This window comes from Gastrolobium bilobum, unplaced genomic scaffold (assembly GCF_033153095.1).
Source record: "Gastrolobium bilobum isolate Gb01-03AN ecotype WA unplaced genomic scaffold, APGP_CSIRO_Gbil_v1 utg5688, whole genome shotgun sequence".
In the NCBI taxonomy this organism is placed as follows: Eukaryota; Viridiplantae; Streptophyta; class Magnoliopsida; order Fabales; family Fabaceae; genus Gastrolobium; species Gastrolobium bilobum.
In genome coordinates this window covers 8,114-26,752 of record NW_026897350.1, presented here as the reverse complement: position 1 = coordinate 26,752, position 18,639 = coordinate 8,114, and the positions used below count along the sequence as shown (strand labels likewise).

General features: G+C 37.3%; 1 protein-coding gene and 2 pseudogenes across 1 annotated transcript; 1 reads left to right on the top strand and 2 right to left on the bottom strand.

Annotated features, from left to right (window-relative positions):
* Nucleotides 1-396: 396 nt before the first annotated feature.
* Nucleotides 397-18,179, bottom strand: LOC133306151 (protein NUCLEOLAR FACTOR 1-like). The gene is made up of 9 exons (XM_061506425.1): nucleotides 18,042-18,179; nucleotides 16,779-16,851; nucleotides 16,006-16,124; nucleotides 15,455-15,635; nucleotides 14,743-14,881; nucleotides 13,541-13,664; nucleotides 12,196-12,293; nucleotides 12,002-12,118; nucleotides 397-594 (listed from the first exon to the last, which is right to left on the bottom strand). Exons 2-9 carry the CDS (start codon nucleotides 16,820-16,822, stop codon nucleotides 574-576), a joined length of 843 nt encoding a protein of 280 aa, XP_061362409.1. The 5' UTR covers nucleotides 16,823-16,851; nucleotides 18,042-18,179; the 3' UTR covers nucleotides 397-573.
* LOC133306152 (uncharacterized) lies at nucleotides 670-1,766 on the top strand (annotated as a pseudogene).
* Nucleotides 1,890-7,641, bottom strand: LOC133306150 (pre-mRNA-splicing factor ATP-dependent RNA helicase DEAH1-like; annotated as a pseudogene).
* Nucleotides 18,180-18,639: the final 460 nt, after the last annotated feature.

Genomic DNA, 18,639 nt, shown 5'->3' with positions numbered 1-18,639 from the left:
CATCATGCATTATATAACAATTTATTGCATCCACACAACCACATAAACCAAAACCCTAACTTTTAGGGTTTGGTGGAATAATAAAAGGATAAATCCAAGATCCGAAAGGTTACTTGTAAAGCTTTCAACCAAGTTGATTTCTCCACACCAAAGAAATCACACAAGAAGCTTTATTCCAAAGCACCAACAATCACCCTTTGCTAGATTAACTACCTATCGACAAGGTGATTTGCAATCAATCAATTGCATCAAATGAATATATTTATATTCACATCAACATAGGCAATCCAACACACCAATTTCATAAAGTTGGAAACTCACCTACACTTGAATCAATCAAGATTCCAAGTCAACTTCCATTGCATCATCTAATGCTTGACCTGATCATAAGGTACTTGTAATTGTGGGCGAAACTGGTTCTGGAAAAACTACACAGATTCCCCAATATCTTCATGAAGCTGGCTACACAAAACGTGGGATGATTGCATGTACTCAGCCACGACGTGTTGCTGCTATGAGCGTTGCTGCTCGAGTTTCTCAAGAAATGGCTGTTAAACTAGGACACGAGGTTGGTTATTCCATTCGTTTTGAGGACTGCACATCAGAGAAGACTATACTGAAATATATGACAGATGGAATGTTACTGAGGGACAACCTTGAAATATGTGAAATCTTGATAGAAACAATTTAGAATCCATCAAAAAGACAATGCAGATGCATGAAGACATCTTCAAAAACCAGGTAATAATCATGTTGTTGCATGCTTTATCTTCTCATCTTCAAAATACAAAATTCAATTTGCAACATAAATCCTACACTGAACGAAAAAAAAAAAATCATAGTCATAAGGTGGATCAAAGGTCTTATTCGCTTCTTTAGTTGTGAATTCAAGCCTTATTAAATTTGCTAGTAATTTGCAATCATTGTACTTTGACACTAACCATATATACTGATGTCAGAATCAGTGTAAGATGTCCTTCATTCCGTGACATCTGTATCCATGGCCATATTTTAATCATTCTATAAGCTTTTATTTATTATTTGTTTCCAATTCCTAGCAACCACCGTATGTAAAATTATTTTTGTCAATCTTGTTGAAATCTCTTACCATATCCCAATGATATTTTTTATTTGCTGTATGAGAAATGACATTATAGTATGCAAGAATATAAAGCTGTTACTATTTGGCAATTATGAGTATTTTGTAATTTATAGGTAAGGGAACTACACCGGGTATACAGTGTGCAAAAGAAATTTTTTTGACCCCCATGAACAGCTTAGGTATAAGTCACCCTCATTTCATTCCACAACATCAGCAAACACCACAAATTCCATATGGGCCTGATTTCCATGTTCAAAGTTTGAAAGAGGATATTCTATGCTCAAAGGAAAGGAGTGGAAGCTGTTCTGGAGAGACCATAAAAAAGCAAAGGGGTTTTGACCTTGAAACACATGGCTGTGATGAAGGTGAAGCAGGACCTAGCTCCTATACTGCATTTCAGAGTTGTAAAATAAACAGTGATGGTTCTGATGAAGACATGAAAGTGGATTTGACATTAAGTATTGGAGGCATCCATGTTAATAGTAATAAGAAGAAAAAATGTTATCTGCTTCAATCAGGATGTTCAGAATCACCCAATGGTAAAACTAGGGACCTAAATTCTTCTGTCTCTTTCCAATCAGATAGAGTGGGAGATTGCAGTGACCCCAACACCCCTATAAGCAGTTCCAGTGAGACATTTGATCAAGAAAGAAAAGGTTATTGATGATACAATCTGCAACCCCTCCCATGACTCAAAGTCTCAAATAATACTTAGATTTCACATATCACTAAGGGGGCGTTTGGTAGGATTTTTTTTGCAGATACTTAGTCAAGTGAGAAGGATATTTCAAGCTGTCCTCAGTAACATTCCATCTGTCATATATTTCAGTATAGTCTTCTCTGATGTGCAGTCCTCAAAACGAATGGAATAACCAACCTCCTGTCCTAGTTTAACAGCCATTTCTTGAGAAACTCGAGCAGCAACGCTCATAGCAGCAACACGTCGTGGCTGAGTACATGCAATCATCCCACGTTTTGTGTAGCCAGCTTCATGAAGATATTGGGGAATCTGTGTAGTTTTTCCAGAACCAGTTTCGCCCACAATTACAAGTACCTTATGATCATTAACAGCTTGGAGCAATTCATCCCGATAAGGGTAAATGGGTAACTTTTTCCTCTCCTCCTGAAGAGCATCTGAAGCTGACTTTGCTCTGGACTTTTCAAGTGAATCTTCCATCTCTTCATAATCAAACTTATCTCCGTCCATCACTGATGCCTTGATAAAATCAATCTGGTCCTCAAACACAAACTGATAGTCATCAGATACTTCAGCGTTGCCTTTCCAATTTGATGTTCCTCCCATGCCTCTTGTTCTGAAAATGGATTCATCCTATCCTCTGCACTTGGATCTCTGTGATGCTGCATAGCCATAGAAAATCGCTTCCCTTGATTAACACCACCTTCCTGATCATAAGCATCTGGAATTCTATACTCATTCACATTGTCAGCCTCGTCTGACCGCTTCGCAAGTTCAAATATCTCTTTCTTGTACCTTAGTGCTCTATATTCTGCTTCTGAAAGCTTCACACCTCCAAATAGATATTGCTCATCTTCTATATCGTCTCTGAGTTCTTCTAATTTTTTTTCCTCCCTTTTCTTAAAGTATTCTTGCCTTGAAACCTTTCTCAATGCTTGAATATTGTTAGAATATTAGATATGATATGATTAGATTTGATTAGATATGATTGGATTCTGTCTTATCCGTAAATAGTCTGACTGTATTCTGACTGTATTAGGATTAGGTTTGGATTAGGTTTGGGCCTTACACTTAAGCCCATTAGGGTCTCTATATATTGTAACTCCTTGACACAGATCAATACACAACATATTATTCTTCTATTATTTTATATTCAAGTTGGTATCAGAGCTCTTTCGTTCTGGGAACCCTCGCTTCCGCTTAGAAACCTTGTTTTTTGCTTTAAAACCTAAGCTCACTGCTTAGGAGTCCTCTTTCTTGTCGTGCGTCCTTCCGGCAAGCCTTCTAGGGCTGTAAACAACCTCTGAGTGATTTTTCCAAACGTGTCAGCACCTCCGACGGCCACCGGAACCACCGCCCGCCGTCAGAATCACTGTTCAGGCAACCGGAGACTTTTTCCGGCGACTTTTCCGACCAAACTTCACGCGATCAGGACCCTCTCTTCCCGGCGACCAGGTCTGTGGTGGTCCGGTCAGCAACGCATTTCCCACGCGCCGTCACGCGCCACCTGTCTTCTCTGCGCGTGGGCTTCACGCGCCACCTTCTGCCGGCGCGTTATCACTATTCCGGCGGCTTTTTCCGGCCGGTCTTGGACAGAGAAGCTCGCCTTCTCCTCCCCTTTCTGGATCTGTGATTGTTTCTCTGTGGGTCTGACCTTAGACGCGTGGTTCTTCTTGATTGGATATCGTTTGCCTTCGTTTACGGCTTTTATAATTTATCTTTAAATGGCAGCAGCATCTCCTGATCTCTCGGAGGTTAACTCTCCTTCTATTGTTGCAAATATAGCTCAGTCAGACAATGCATCATTTGGTTCAGGTTCAGACTATGCTGCACTCCAAACCCCTCTCAGGAAGGCTTCTCCTCAGTCTCAGCCTTATACTGGTAATCCTGTTGCTTGTGTTTCTCATTCTACATCACTTGGCACTTGGATATTTGACTCCGGTGCTACCGATCATCTCTGTGGTAATAAGGAACTCTTTACATCTCTTACTTATTCTGATCATTTACCGTCTTTTACCCTTGCGAATGGAACCAAAGCCCCAGTTCGTGGGATTGGACAAGCTCGTCCGACCTCTACCTTGGCCCTGACATCTGTCTATTACATTCCTGGCATCCCTTATAACTTAATTTCTATTAGTAAGTTGATGCACTCCCTCACTTGCACCATTACTTTCTCTAACCATTCTGTTTCTGTGCAGGATCCGGGTACGGGGAAAATGATTGGAGTGGGTCGTGAGTCACGAGGGCTTTATTATCTGGATGTGCCTCGTCCTTCAGTAGCATGCTCTCTCACAGAATCTCCACAACTTATCCACAGTCGCCTTGGTCATCCAAGTCTTTCAAAGTTGCAGAAAATGGTTCCTCTTTTGTCCGGTCTTCAGTCTTTAGATTGTGTGTCATGTCAACAAGGGAAGCATACACGCTCCTCTTTTGCCAGTCGAGTCAATAAACGAGCTGATGCCCCTTTCTCTCTTGTTCATTCAGATATTTGGGGTCCAAGTCGTACCTTGTCTGTCTTAGGTTTTCGGTATTTCGTTACCTTTATTGATGATTTTTCCCGTTGCACTTGGACCTATTTAATGAAAAATCGTTCCGAGCTATTTTCCATTTATAAAAAGTTTTCCTGAGATCCATACTCAATTTGGTGTTTCTATTCGTATTCTACGTAGTGATAATGCTAAGGAATATGTTTCTATTGATTTTTCTAAATTCTTGGCCACACAAGGTACTTTACATCAAACTACTTGTCCTCACACTCCACAACAAAATGGGGTGGCTGAACGTAAAAACAGACATCTCATTGAAACTGCCCGTACCCTTCTTATTCATATGCAGGTTCCCCTTCACTTCTGGGCAGATGCTGTACTCATCTCTTGTTTTCTCATCAATCGCATGCCTTCATCTGTGCTCCACAATGACATTCCTCATAATCTATTGCTTCCAGATGTTCCTCTTTATCCTCTAACTCCACATGTCTTTGGTTGTACTTGTTTTGTTCATGATCTCACTCCTGGTAAGGATAAGTTAACATCCAAAGCCTTTCAGTGTATCTTTCTTGGTTATTCTCGTCTTCAAAAGGGTTATCGTTGTTATTCTCCCGACCTTAAGCGTTACTTAGTTTCCGCTGATGTCACTTTTCTTGATCAACAACCCTTTAATTCTATCCCATCTCAGATGTCACAGGTTGATCATGTCCTTCCTGTCCCTTTTCTTGACTTGTCTTTGCCAGCTGCAGGTGCTTCTATTCCAGATGAGCAACCTATTGCTTCTATACCTGAGGACCGTCCACTTCTCACCTATCAGCGTCGCAAAACTGTGCCTCCTGTCGACTCGACTCTTGCTGACTCATCGCCCACTGCTGTTGCTTCTTCCCCTCCGGATCCTTCATCAGAGACTCTTCCCATTGCTCAAAGAAAAGGTACACGTACTACTCGTAACCCTTATCCTCTTTATACCTTTTTGAGTTATGACCGTCTTTCTTCACCTCATTTCACCTTTGTTTCTAGTCTTTCTTCTATTTCTATTCCTAAGACCACAGGTGAAGCACTTTCCCATCCAGGGTGGCGTCAAGCAATGCTTGATGAGATGACTGCACTTCATTCCAATGGCACTTGGGACCTTGTTCTGCTCCTCCAGAGAAGTCTATAGTTGGTTGTCGCTGGGTTTTTACTGTGAAAGTTGGACCTGATGGCCATATTGATCGTCTCAAGGCACGTTTAGTTGCCAAGGGTTTTACTCAAATCTTTGGCCTTGATTATAGCGATACATTTTCTCCGGTCGCTAAGATGGCGTCAGTCCGCCTCTTTCTTGCCCTTGCTGCTGTTCGTCACTGGCCACTCCTTCAACTTGACATCAAAAATGCCTTTCTTCATGGTGATTTACAAGAAGAAGTTTACATGGAGCAACCACCTGGTTTTGTTGCTCAGGGGGAGTCTGGAAAGGTGTGTCGTCTTCGGAAATCCTTATATGGTCTCAAGCAGTCTCCTCGAGCATGGTTCAGTCGTTTCAGTTCTGCTGTTCAGGCGTTTGGCTTAATCCGCAGTAAAGTTGACCATTCTGTGTTTTATAGGATTACATCTCCTGATAAGTGTATCTATTTGTTAGTCTATGTTGACGACATCATTCTCACCGGAAGTGATCAAGACGGAATTCGTCAGTTAAAACAGCATTTGTTTAGTACATTTCAAACAAAGGACCTTGGGAAGCTGCGTTACTTCTTGGGAATTGAGGTGGCGCAATCAAGACAGGGCATTTCTATCTGTCAAAGGAAATATGCCTTGGATATCCTAGAAGAAACTGGTATGTTGGGGAGTAAACCAGTTGATACACCTATGGATCCTAATGTCAAGTTATTACCCGGACAGGGGGAGCCGTTATCTGATCCTGGACGTTATCGGAGGCTAATTGGGAAGCTCAATTATCTTACTGTGACTAGGCCAGATATTTCTTTCGCTGTCAGTACGGCCAGTCAGTTCCTTGATTCCCCTTGTGATTCACATTGGGATGCTGCTGTGAGGATCCTCCGATACATCAAAGGAGCACCAGGAAAAGGTTTGTTGTATTCGGATCAGGGAAATACAGAAATTTGTGGTTACTCAGATGCCGATTGGGCAGGATCACCCTCGGACAGACGCTCTACTTCTGGTTATTGTGTCTTCTTCGGAGGAAACTTAATCTCATGGAAAAGCAAGAAACAACCTGTTGTTTCCCGTTCTAGTGCAGAAGCTGAGTATCGTGCAATGGCAAATACTACCTGTGAGTTGATCTGGTTAAAGCAGTTGATTCAGGAGCTTCATCTTTGTGAACAGAAACAACCCATGACACTCATCTGTGATAATCAAGCTGCACTACATATATCCTCTAATCCTGTTTTTCATGAGAGGACCAAACATATAGAGATTGATTGTCACTTCATTCGGGAAAAGATTCAATCAGGAGAAATCAAGACAGCTTTTGTCAACTCATCTAATCAACTAGCAGATGTTTTCACTAAAGCTCTTAGAGGTCCTCGGGTTGAATACATTTGTAACAAGCTTGGTGCTCATAATATATATGATTGGATTCTGTCTTATCCGTAAATAGTCTGACTGTATTCTGACTGTATTAGGATTAGGTTTGGATTAGGTTTGGGCCTTACACTTAAGCCCATTAGGGTCTCTATATATTATAACTCCTTGACACAGATCAATACACAACATATTATTCTTCTATTATTTTATATTCAAGTAATATCATCCTGCTATGCAGCATTAGATCTTCGAATTGCCTCTCCTTCCTCCTTCCATGTTAATTTTGGTTTAGTCAGCTTTCGTGTTCGTGCTGCATCTCTTTCTTTCATATGTTGCTCTAATTCCTTCTTCTCTCTTTGATCTTTCAATCTTTCTTCTTCTGACTCTGAACCCCACTATCTTTCATCAGGGGATGTTCGTCTCTTAACTTGTCTCTCCCTTTCCTTTGTTGAAATTACCTTATCATCTTGATCGTCTTGATCTTCAGTTTTCTTCCTAAAATGTTTCTTATACCTTTCTGGACGTAGAAGCAGTAGTCATGGAAGATTTATCTTTTCCACCATAGTCACCAACATTGCAGCTTCTCTCTCTTGTCTCTGATATTGATTTAAGCCCAATGATTTATGATGAAGTCTCGAATAAATTTCTTCAGCAAATGAATGAATATCTGTAGACGAGACCCCAAAATCTGAAAGTTTGCCCACCAAATCGGTTGGCGAAGTAGCTTGCTTGGATAGCCCAATCATGTACAGTACAACTGTGGGCTGAGAATATCCCAGCAGGGACATCAACTTATCCGATACCCATGTCTTTAGACTGTCATCACTCCCCATTTTCAATAGTGTTGAACGGAATGGAATGGAAATGGAAATGGTAGAGGTCTAGGGGCAAAAACAAACTAAACTTGTGAGTCCACGGCTAAAGCTAAGTCACAAAGTCACCAGAGATGAAATGGGAGGGAGCAACAATATTCTCTTCTCAGACTCCTTTGTTTTCTCGTTGAATGCTCTCAGAAGTACCACTAGAAATTTTATTGATTTTTCTCTATTCTCTCCATATCTGTTTCTATATTCAAAACTGTTTAAAAAACCTTCCCAACATCTCCCCTCTGTCCATCCTTACACTCCTAATTTTCTTGCTCGGCGGCGAGGATGGAACTCGACCGGCGGCGAACAAGGCGGTGGACTTCGACCAAACAAGCTCCGACGAACAGCAATAGCGAAATGTGTTGAGGGAGAGAGAACAGAAATAGCGACCAAACTAAAACTTTGTTGTTGGTGTGAGGGACGAAAACAGTGGGTGAGTAGGTCCGTTGCGTTCGGCGAGGAAGAGAGGGCCAACGTGACGTGAGGGAGAGATGCGGCGTTTTGAAGTCAGTGAAATGTCTGGGAGAGAAGTGAGGAACAGTGTTTAAAAACCCGGCTCGGCCATCGACCCGGCCGAGGTCAGGGGTCATGGAGTCACAGATTCAACCGGGGGTCACCGGTCACTATGCTGACCCGATTTTATATATTAAAAATATTTAAATATATATATCATATATAAAAATATTTAAAAACAAACCACTAATTATCAAAGATTCAAAATATACTTAACATAATTCTCTAACTACAACCACAAGTCAATATTACACAACCTAATTAAAGTATCAAGATACCAAAGTACAAAACTCATATTCTAATGGGATCAATACGCTGACCCGGTTCTGCCTCTTTGGAGAAGGTCCCTGACAAAGGAAAATTTAAAGGAAGTAAGAATGAGTTTTCGTTTTCCATCGACGACCGTAAGGATTTCATTTGAATAGGTAAAATTCTTACCTTTTCTAGAAGATTCACGTCTACGAGGTGAAGATTGAAGACATATAGGTCACTGGGAGAGAAGAGAACGCTTAGATTTAGGTTTGCAAGCATTTTTAATTTTATTCTTTTAATAAAACGAAGTTGTTTCATGGAATTTTTTTTTTAAAAAAAATAAACATGCAGTGACCCCCTCTGACCCGGGAGTCACTGAAACTCGGCCGGGTTTTGGAAGTCGGAAGGGTCGATGTGCATATAGGGTCCAACTTGTGACCCCAACCCTCAGAGGGTAGGGGTCAGGGTTAACCCGGGGGGTGGGGTGGGGTTTTAAAACACTGGTGAGGAAGAGCATCTTATTTTATTTTAGAGGGTCTCCCTAAAATTATACATTCCATCTAATTATCTCACATTTATCATGATTAAATCCTTAATCATTTCACAATTTCATAATTAATTCCCTTAATTATTTCATAATTCAAAATTCACATATTAGGGTTATTACAATATTAAACTTATGATTTTAGGATGCTTTGTAAATGTTCATTACATCATTCTAAAATTTCTTAATTTTTTATTCCCATATCAACCTTGTTAATTTTGTTTATATTATTTACTTTTATTATGTGAATATGTTTTTTTTTTTTGTAATATGTGAATATGTTTTTGGCTAAAGCTATTAAAAGGATAAAACACTCATACGTATTTTGTTTCCCCTTCTTATTTATTGTAATTATTATGCTCTCATTGAGTCTTTGTGACTCACCCTTATTTTATTTTATTTTATTTTTCGTAGCATATTTTGGTAGCTGTCTTTTTGGATAGGATATCATTTTTGATCAGACCAATACTATATGGGTTGACAATAGGTATTAAGCCTAATCACACACGGTTGATGAGAGAAGACTTGGAGTTCGGTTATCTACTTTTTTGGAGGTTCTTGGGCTGCTGATGGTTGATGGTTGATGATGGAGGGATTGAAATGATTCTCCTTTGGCGCAACGCCTCCGATTGGGATGAGTACCTGCAATGACACTCTGACGCTTAAGTCAGTATCAAAGCCAGACTTATGTTGTATTCTTACTGAATTGGATGATCATACCTGGGTATGTACACTTTGTTTATATAGTGAATCTGATGCCGTCTTTGGTAGACGATATGCCTTCTGATTGGCTATTTATGGGCTACAGGTTCAGCTGGTGCCTTTCTGGCCTTATCTCTATTATGTCAAGCTATCTGGGTAGAGAGGTGGCAAGTTGGAGCTGTCCTTTGTGTATTGGTTCTGTGACGCGGTAGCTTCTTATTCGTGCTTTATTGATCTATTCCTTAACTCTAAAGTCATGTTTAAAGACGGTTTAGGCATGATGACTTCATCGCGCCCCCTGATTCTTTATGCGCGATGATGATATCCCTCATTGTTCGGGCCTTATGTGTTTGGGCTTTTAATCTTTGAGTTTTAACCATTGGTGAGCCTATTGTATTTTATCCAGATTAATTTTCTTTGTTTATTTTGAAACTCTAAACATTATGTAGCTATAGGGAGTTTCTTAGCGACATCTTTTAGATTTTTTTAGTCCATAAAGTCTGAATTATATATTTTGTTATTATTGTTGTTAGTTGGTAATATATACATTGTCTACCAGGTATTTATTTTTTTTTTTGGAAATATTAGAAATACAGAGGAACTCTGTCAAAATTTCAATAAAATTTGAACTATGAATCTATTGGAATTTTCTCTTGTTTTATGGGTTGTTTGAGAAAGATAGGCTTGCCAAGCTAAGAAAGCTTGAGTTACCTTAGTCTATTCAGGTCGTGAGACTCGTGACAGCCACATGGTAGATATGGCTAGTTAAGCCATAGCACAGGAGCCACACAAGCAGCAGAACAGGGCAGCTAAAGATTTCTAAGACAATTTGTTTTCTATGTTGACTAGAAGCAAATCTGATCATTTTCTCTTCATTCACTTTTTCAAATAGATCAAATCAAGCTACAAGTTCCTTATCCACACAGAAACAAGAACACAAACACTAGAGGAAGAAATGGTTTCTTTCGTAACTCATTCAAATTTCACTCGGTAACCCAAAGAATATGTGTAGAGTAAAGCCTGACCCAGAAAAAGCAGCTAGCCTAACCAGAGAATCTCATATACCCGGCCGAAATTTTTTGTATGATGTATATAGTAATAACTGAATTTTTTTCATCCTCTCATTTATAAGCTGTGAAATTTGAGAGATGAGATATTGCTTATATGATTATTCTAAAATCTATATAATTAACCGTGAAATTCAAAAGTCATATACTGTTTTGTTTTTCAAAGGGGGGTTGTATGTGTTAACCAAGGGAAATAAGTCCCTAGTCCCTGTTCATCCCTTCATTTCCACCCATTATCTTCACCCATACATAACTTCATAGTGCAAGCAACCGGGTAAAGAGATGGGTTTTACAACACAGAATGGAAAATTCAACATGGAATTTTTGAACTCAAAATACTCTTTGTTACTCCCTTCCTCGTACACATAAATTAGTGTCCAGTTTAGACTTCCAATTGTGTTACTTGCTGCAGTCATAATCCTTTCACATGGCATGGGGTATTTTATCTCACATAAAAAAAGATCTTACTTATTGTTTACAACATCACAAACTAACATTGAGAAGATCTATTAAGTGTACATAACATTTCTTAAATAGAAGCTTGCTTCTAATTTGAAGTTTACTTCAAGGGAATACCAACTTTATCAATTAAACATAAAACAAAAGAAAAGGCCAAAAGCCTTATAAAATCCACAATGAAGTGTATATGCTAGGAAACCACCTATTACCAAGGTTTATATTAGGAACAAGCACAGAAAGCAATCAAAGAGAATTGAATGATTATGTAACAGATTGCATGAGGCAATCAAGGGAAATTGAGTGATTTGTGTAACTGTAAAGAACCAATCTTATATATTTCAATAGTAACATATTCCAACTTTCTAGTAAGGCAATCAAGGGGAATCAGGAAGGAAAATTGACCTGTATGGCTATAAGAAAGGAGATAGGGAGAAGATCGAGGCAGAAAAATAAGTAGAGGACACTGAGGGAGAGAGCAAGGTCTCTGAAATACCCTTTATTATCCTTTTACGCCTTCAGTCTTTATCTTTCAATGTAATTCTACCACACCGGTACCAATATTCTCAGAGGAATAATAAGTGTTTTGATTCAGTTTCTAACAGTATACTTCAAGGAATACCAAATCTACCAATTATTTTAAAAAATTGCTCGTTTCTCCAAAAGTCAAATAATTCATAGGATTAAGAAATAATGTGGAAAAACAAATTGTAGAGAATTGATTAAAGATTACAAAGTGGCAACTGCAATTATAATCAGAAATCCATCATAAGGAAGCAATATAGACTCAGACCTTAGGACGAGTAAAACCCTGATCTCGAAATCTATCAATATCAGCACTCTCTCCAAGCCTGGTCAATTTGGCATCATTCTTTTTCACGCAGTCTCTAGTTCTGAAGATGTGATTGAGCTGTACATAGTAGTCTCTAAATCAAAGATGTTCAAAAACTCCATAATTTTATAAAGAATGACAGGAAATCTGCTTACAGAATGCATTATGTATGCATCCATGATGCTTATGTCTTCAAGGCCTTTGAGATAGAATGGTCTCTTGTTACAGTAAAGTATATCCCGGTAGCTGCTGCCTGGAACCAATTTAACATGAAGCCAATACCCATAAAATGATTACAAAAAATCAAGGCTGTAAATATATAATACAGTCATGTGCAAAAAAATGCAAATTGACCCATGCATCCCCTATGACAGCAGACTACATATAACAAAAAACTAATACAATTTAAACGAATACCAACTCAACTTAATGAACCTTGCTGAAACAAGGAACACTTCACAGATACCATCTCAACGATTTAATTAGTGATTATCAGTGGGGATACTCATAAATACAAATAAAGAGCTTAATAAAGAAACGCAAAGTAGCATTTAAAAGGTGCATTTTGAGAAAAATATTTGTATCCGATTTGTTCGATCAACTTGGTTGAATGTAAGAAGAAAACATAGGCTTGTTGATGTTGAAAAACTTCAGACATAATTTAGAACACTCTTAAAATACAAATTTGGGATGACTAGAGAACATTTCAATCTAGTTTGCAACGAAAGCGATGTTGTAAAAGAAATTTTAAAATACAATCCCTAACGTGTTTGACTGAAGAATGAGCAGTATATTTTTAGGGAAAAGTGTTTGTCATTTTAAATAACATAAAGTTACGTCATTTTAAAAGAGAGATAGACACAAAATATTTTTTTTATTTAAAATTTAAATTAAAAAAAAATCATCCACTTTCTCTCTCCTATGATTTCCATTTTTTTGTGTCTATCTCTCTCCTAAAATGACATAACCTATGTCATTTAAAATGACAAACACCAAACCCCTATTTTTATCAATTACTAAACAAAATGAATGTCTCATTTTAAACCTTCTATGCATCCTAAACTGTTATTCAGACTTAAATTCAAGAATGAAGATAGAATCTACAGCCATATCGACACAGGCTAGGGTGCCATATTAATTTTCTTTTAAGACTATATCAATTACAAGGTTTTAACTTTCTTAATTTTGTATCATGCAGGATAAAATAAAACCACTATAAAAAATGGGAAAAGCCATTTGCTTCGTCTTTGTTTCACCTTTTGCTATTTCCCTATATCACCAACACAATTCCCTATTAGACCAGAAGTTATTTTAGAAATTTGAAAGATTTCAGAATATTAGAAAAAAACTGTCTCTTAAACGCATCCGTAGAGAAGTGAACATTCAAGATAAACATCTGAGGAAACTAATGGGGAAGATTTAGGCTTTTAAAGATTGACTAGATGCAAATGAGTAAGGTTAAGAGAGTAACTGATTCATTATAATTTAAAATCAACTTACAAAGGGAGACAAATATCTTTTGTTTAGGTGAATACATATCCTTTCCTCCAGATGTCTTGTAGACATCCATCCAGTGCTTGTACAACTTTTCCTTCAGACTATCACAAGAATTGATATGCAAATCCTAAAACAGAAATCAATAGAGAAAAATGTAATATGTACTTGAGACCTTGAGCAAACTGAAGGATGAACACATCTTTTATAAGCTAATGTAAGATTATGAATTTTTTTGGGTAAAATACTATGGTTTTACTTAATATAAAATTACAAGTTTACAACAAAGCCAAGACATGGATGAAGTCAATGATGAGGAAAAAAATTAACATTAAAGGAAAAATTCTTCGTCAAAGATGCGGATTCATATTTTATTTTCACTACAAGGACAACTAATAAAAGTCTCCAAAAATACATAAACAGCACACGTCATCGACTCAATTTACTATTATCAACTCAAAAAGTAACCTTAAAAAAATAATGGGACGCAAGCAAAAAGTCAACAAGTCCTATTTCAAAACCTAGGGGTAAAGGGCATCAAATTTGACCATGCATTTGCAATATCTACTAGTTTTCCCATCTAACACACAACATTATCTATTTGAAGGAAAGAAACAAACAGAAATGGGATGAAAGACCATCGTTCTGAAACAAAGCAGCCACTTTACTGTGTGCCAAGGTGATAAGAACCTTGGGGTGCACCACCCCAAAAGCTAGCTCAAAGAGTGGGAGTATCCAAAGCCTTATAAACCCCACATTAGTTGCCCATACAACCAATGTGGGACTCCAAGTCCCATACCTTGCAAATGGGATCGTAACATTCCATCATGCTCCGCAGCCCCGGCGCCCACCCGGGCTGGCTTTGCGCTAGTCTTTTATTAGCCCCGTGCAAACACTGCAATGCCGGTGTCATCACCTGCACCGCTCGATTGCAATCGAGAGGCATAGTGGAAGACTCTGATACCATTTGATAAGAACCTTGGGGTGCACCACTCGCGCCGCTCGATTGCAACTGGGAGGCATAATTGCCCATACAACCAATATGGAACTCCAAATCCCATACCTTTCAAATGAGATTGATCGACATTCCTTCATGGCCATTGATCGACATATGGCCACAAAATCGTATTAAATTTTTCACTTTCACGAAGAGGCCACTGAAACATGGAATCTAGGATACACCAAAAGAATATAATAACATGAAATACCTCCAAAATATTCTCTCCAGTTCCTGTCCATTTGCAATTTGATATACCAATAGCTGGTATCTCCCAGATAAATTTCCTGTTCCTTTGGTCGCTAATTTCTTCTTGTGATAAATTATGTTCCAAATGTAAATTAAAAGAGCTGCCCAGAAAAACAATATCAGATTAAAGGATGACAAGAAAAATCAAAATCATATGAGCTATGTATAATGGCTACGTAATACAAAAAATAACAATGTCTAGTAACTAGTTAAAATATATCACGAAACATGCAAGAGGTCAAAATCATATATGGTACAATTATAAGAATATTTAACATGGAAATCAATTATGAAAAAGTTTTTAGTGAAAAAAGTATAAACAAAATCAGAGGAGTTTCCTTTCCAATTGCCACAGAGATTGGAGAGTTTAGGTGCATCTTTTAGCCACTTAGTTCTTTACATATACATAATAAGTTTGATTCCCAATAAATGATAACCGTTGATTTGCGGAAATCAACGGTTGAGATTTGGTGTCAAATTTCAAAGTTTCACACCGGTGTCAAAGGATCCTGCCTATATATATATATATATATATATATATATATATATATGCAAGGATACTTATCCTAGCCCCCTCCATTCAGTTTTTCTCTCTTCTATCTAATGAATTTCTTTTTCATTCCAAAGTAAAAAATAATTAAAACAACAACAAAAGAATTTTAATGTTAACGAACCTCAAATGCACTGAATCCTCAGAAGTTGGTTGATCATTAATTCCAATATCCTCTTCATCTGAACGAGAAAACTCAACATCACCTTCAGTTTCAGAACCTTCTGTCAGTCCAGTATCATTGTCATCTGGATCTTGCCCCATACTTTCCACTACTTTGCTTCTAGCTGAACCGTTGTCAAACCCTAAGAAAGTAAAGAATAACAACATCACCAAAAAGATATACACAATTGAAAAAGTGGTGGAGAGTGCAGAAATCCAACAGTCAGTCAAAGAGTGGCAGAGCATACAATCAGGAACCAAAGATTAAATTTAAATAATCACGGCCTAACAAAAGGGTTTTACTTAAACTTCGATAAAATAAAATAAAATTAAAGTATAACATCTAAGTAAAGTTCCATAAGTAATACGAAAAAAATTATGAATCTGATCATAAACCCATAATGAAGCCAACAAAAATGAATGATGAAAAACCTAAGGAGTAAAACTTTGCTACACATACCAAATTCTTTTCTTCCACATATATATGTACTATTAAAATATGTTAAGTCAAACCTTCAACATCATGGTCATCCTTCAGCATGCTACGAGACTTAGGGACATCAACATTTTTCCCTTTTTTCACCCTTTTGTCATCTTCCATTTTTTTCTCACTTTTACCTTCTTTCCTTTTCCTGAAAAAGGGGGTACAGCAATACAAATTTTTAATTTTTGGAAAAGCCAAGACAAAAAAAAAAAAAAGTTTTTATACTAGCATGATAAAATATTTAATCATGTAAACAAGGTAGTAGATTATCATGGACCAGTGTAACTCAAAGTAGACAACAACAAATCAACATCATCATAACCTTGATCTCAAACTAGTTGGGGTCGGTAAAAGTAGACAAACACACATAAACAGAATTAATAGCATGATTTAAAAAACAACAAAGAATTACCCCATCTGAAAGTGAATAAAAAGCCACAGCCAGAGCAGCATGAAATAGTAGTTTTTGATGAAAGATTTAGGGTGTGATTGGATGAATAGATGATAAGTGAAAAGGACGGAAATAGAGGAGGGGTTGAAAACAGAGTGGGACTGAGAGTGAGAGCTTTTGAATTTGATTCATTCTGAGGTGCTTAGTAGAGCAATGTAAGTAGATAAGAGAAGGTGGACTATATAATAACCACTTTAACCACGAATAAACAATCCAGAGAGCCTTCACAAAGTGAACTGATTAATAAGCAGTCAACTGAAAGTTCTAAAACAAAAGAAGGACAAAAAAGAGTGAATTAAAAAGACAGCATCCATTGCTGTCCAACTACAACAAAACAACCATTACTATTACCTATTCAAGTTAGAAGTAGGACGAGCAGGTTGTGGTGTCTTCATAGTGTTAGAGTTTTGTTTGGATGATTTCCCTGCATAGGGCAATAAAAAGGTTAGAAATAAAAGACACCAACCCAAGTAAAGTGAGGAGGAATTGCTGAGTGAAATTAAAATAGGGACGAATTGGCACCAGCCTTTGTGATTCTACTTTATATAATCCAAATAAAATCAAACTTTTAAAAATAAATTATCAAATATCATTATTCATTACAAAACATAAATCAATTTTTTTCAGAATCAATTCTTTTACGATATAAAGTCACCACAGCAGGGAGGGGATGGGTAGTGTCCCCACCCTGTAGATGAAAAATTGTCCTCGTTTCACACCCTACACCCATGACATGCATGTATCCCTCATTCCATGCAGGGAACTGGATACCTTTGGGGATCCAGAAATACCTAATAAATCATAAAACATTTAAAAAGTTCCCAAAAACGAAATAGAAATCCAAACTAAGTCCAGTATCATAACTTCTAGCAGTTTGTCCAATTATAAGTAAATTAGTTCAACAATTTAAAACACCTGAAATATAAAATAAATAAATAAATAATTCGCAAGATACAAAGTTTTATGATCAAACATTAACATAAACAAGCTACTTAGGACTTGAGGTTTGCTGCTGTCAACATTCTATAAATAAAATACATATGCCTTGTCCAACAACAGAGAACTGAACTTGTGTATGCAGTAACAATAGGTAAATAAATAGTCATGAATTTTAGAAAATGGGGTTGGAGGAGGAGAAAGAAACCATACAACCACATTATAGCAGCCTGCAAAGTGCAAACAGACCCCAAGTTAGGTTCAGCAATCATGCCTCAAGTGAAGTATAGCCAAGCAAAAAATATTGTTTCACAAGCTACACATCAAACGGCGGGAAAACATTATATAAACCTCTCTAAACTATTCAATGAACATCACATGAACCAAAAATATCACTTTGATAATAAGAGTCTGCATTACAGCACCGCTCCACAAACCTAAAGTTAAAAGCACTAAACTGTTAAAATAAACTATTCCTTTCTAATGTTCCAAGTGTTCTCAAAACTCCACAAAGAAAAACACCTATTAGGCATGTGCATTGATTGTACCAATCCAAAAAGTATTTCAAGTACGTATTTTTTTCCGCTGTCAAAGTGTATAACATAATGAAACTTACAATTTCTCAGACCTAATATTTTTAACTTGAAGCATGATACTTGAAATATTGGAAACCATTACCTGGTGCTTCGTATCGTGGTTGGTAATGGTAAACCCTAAACCTTATGTGAGGCACTAACGGTGACGCTAGGAGGAAGAAGCTGGGACGCCGGAGGCACAAACGGCGGCGGAGAACCGACAGCAGTGGCTTTTTCTCAGTTCTCTCTTTGTTTCTGAGGTAATGTTAACGCATTGCGTTTATGAAGGTAGGGTGTTGTGGGTCCCACCCACTTTGCGGACCTATTGAAAAAAATATGTATTAGTTATTTTAATGAGTTCTGTGTTTGTCATTTTAAATGTCATAAGTTATGTTATCTTATGAGAGAGATAGACATAGAAAAGTAGAAATCATGGGAGAGAGAAAGTGAGTGGTTTTTTTAATTTAAAATTTAAATTTTCTTTGTCTGTATCTCTCTTAAAATGACATAATTTTCTGTCATTTAAAATGACAAATATTTTTTCCTATTTTAATTAAAACTAAAGTTATGATTATTTCATAAATAACTTTTCTACACACACAAAAAAGTATTGGGTCCTACCACTCTTTTTTCTCTCTCATCTTATTTGTGAGTTTCACTTATAATTTTATTTTTATAATATGAGATAAATCTTTTCTTAT

Coding starts and splice junctions, on each gene's coding strand:
- LOC133306151 (XM_061506425.1), bottom strand. CDS start 16,822: ATGAAGACACCACAACCTGCTCGTCCTACTTCTAACTTGAATAG. Junction 16,125..16,778: donor CCTACTTCTAACTTGAATAG/GTAATAGTAATG, acceptor CCCCTTTTTCAG/GAAAAGGAAAGAAGGTAAAA. Junction 15,636..16,005: donor GGATGACCATGATGTTGAAG/GTTTGACTTAAC, acceptor TTACTTTCTTAG/GGTTTGACAACGGTTCAGCT.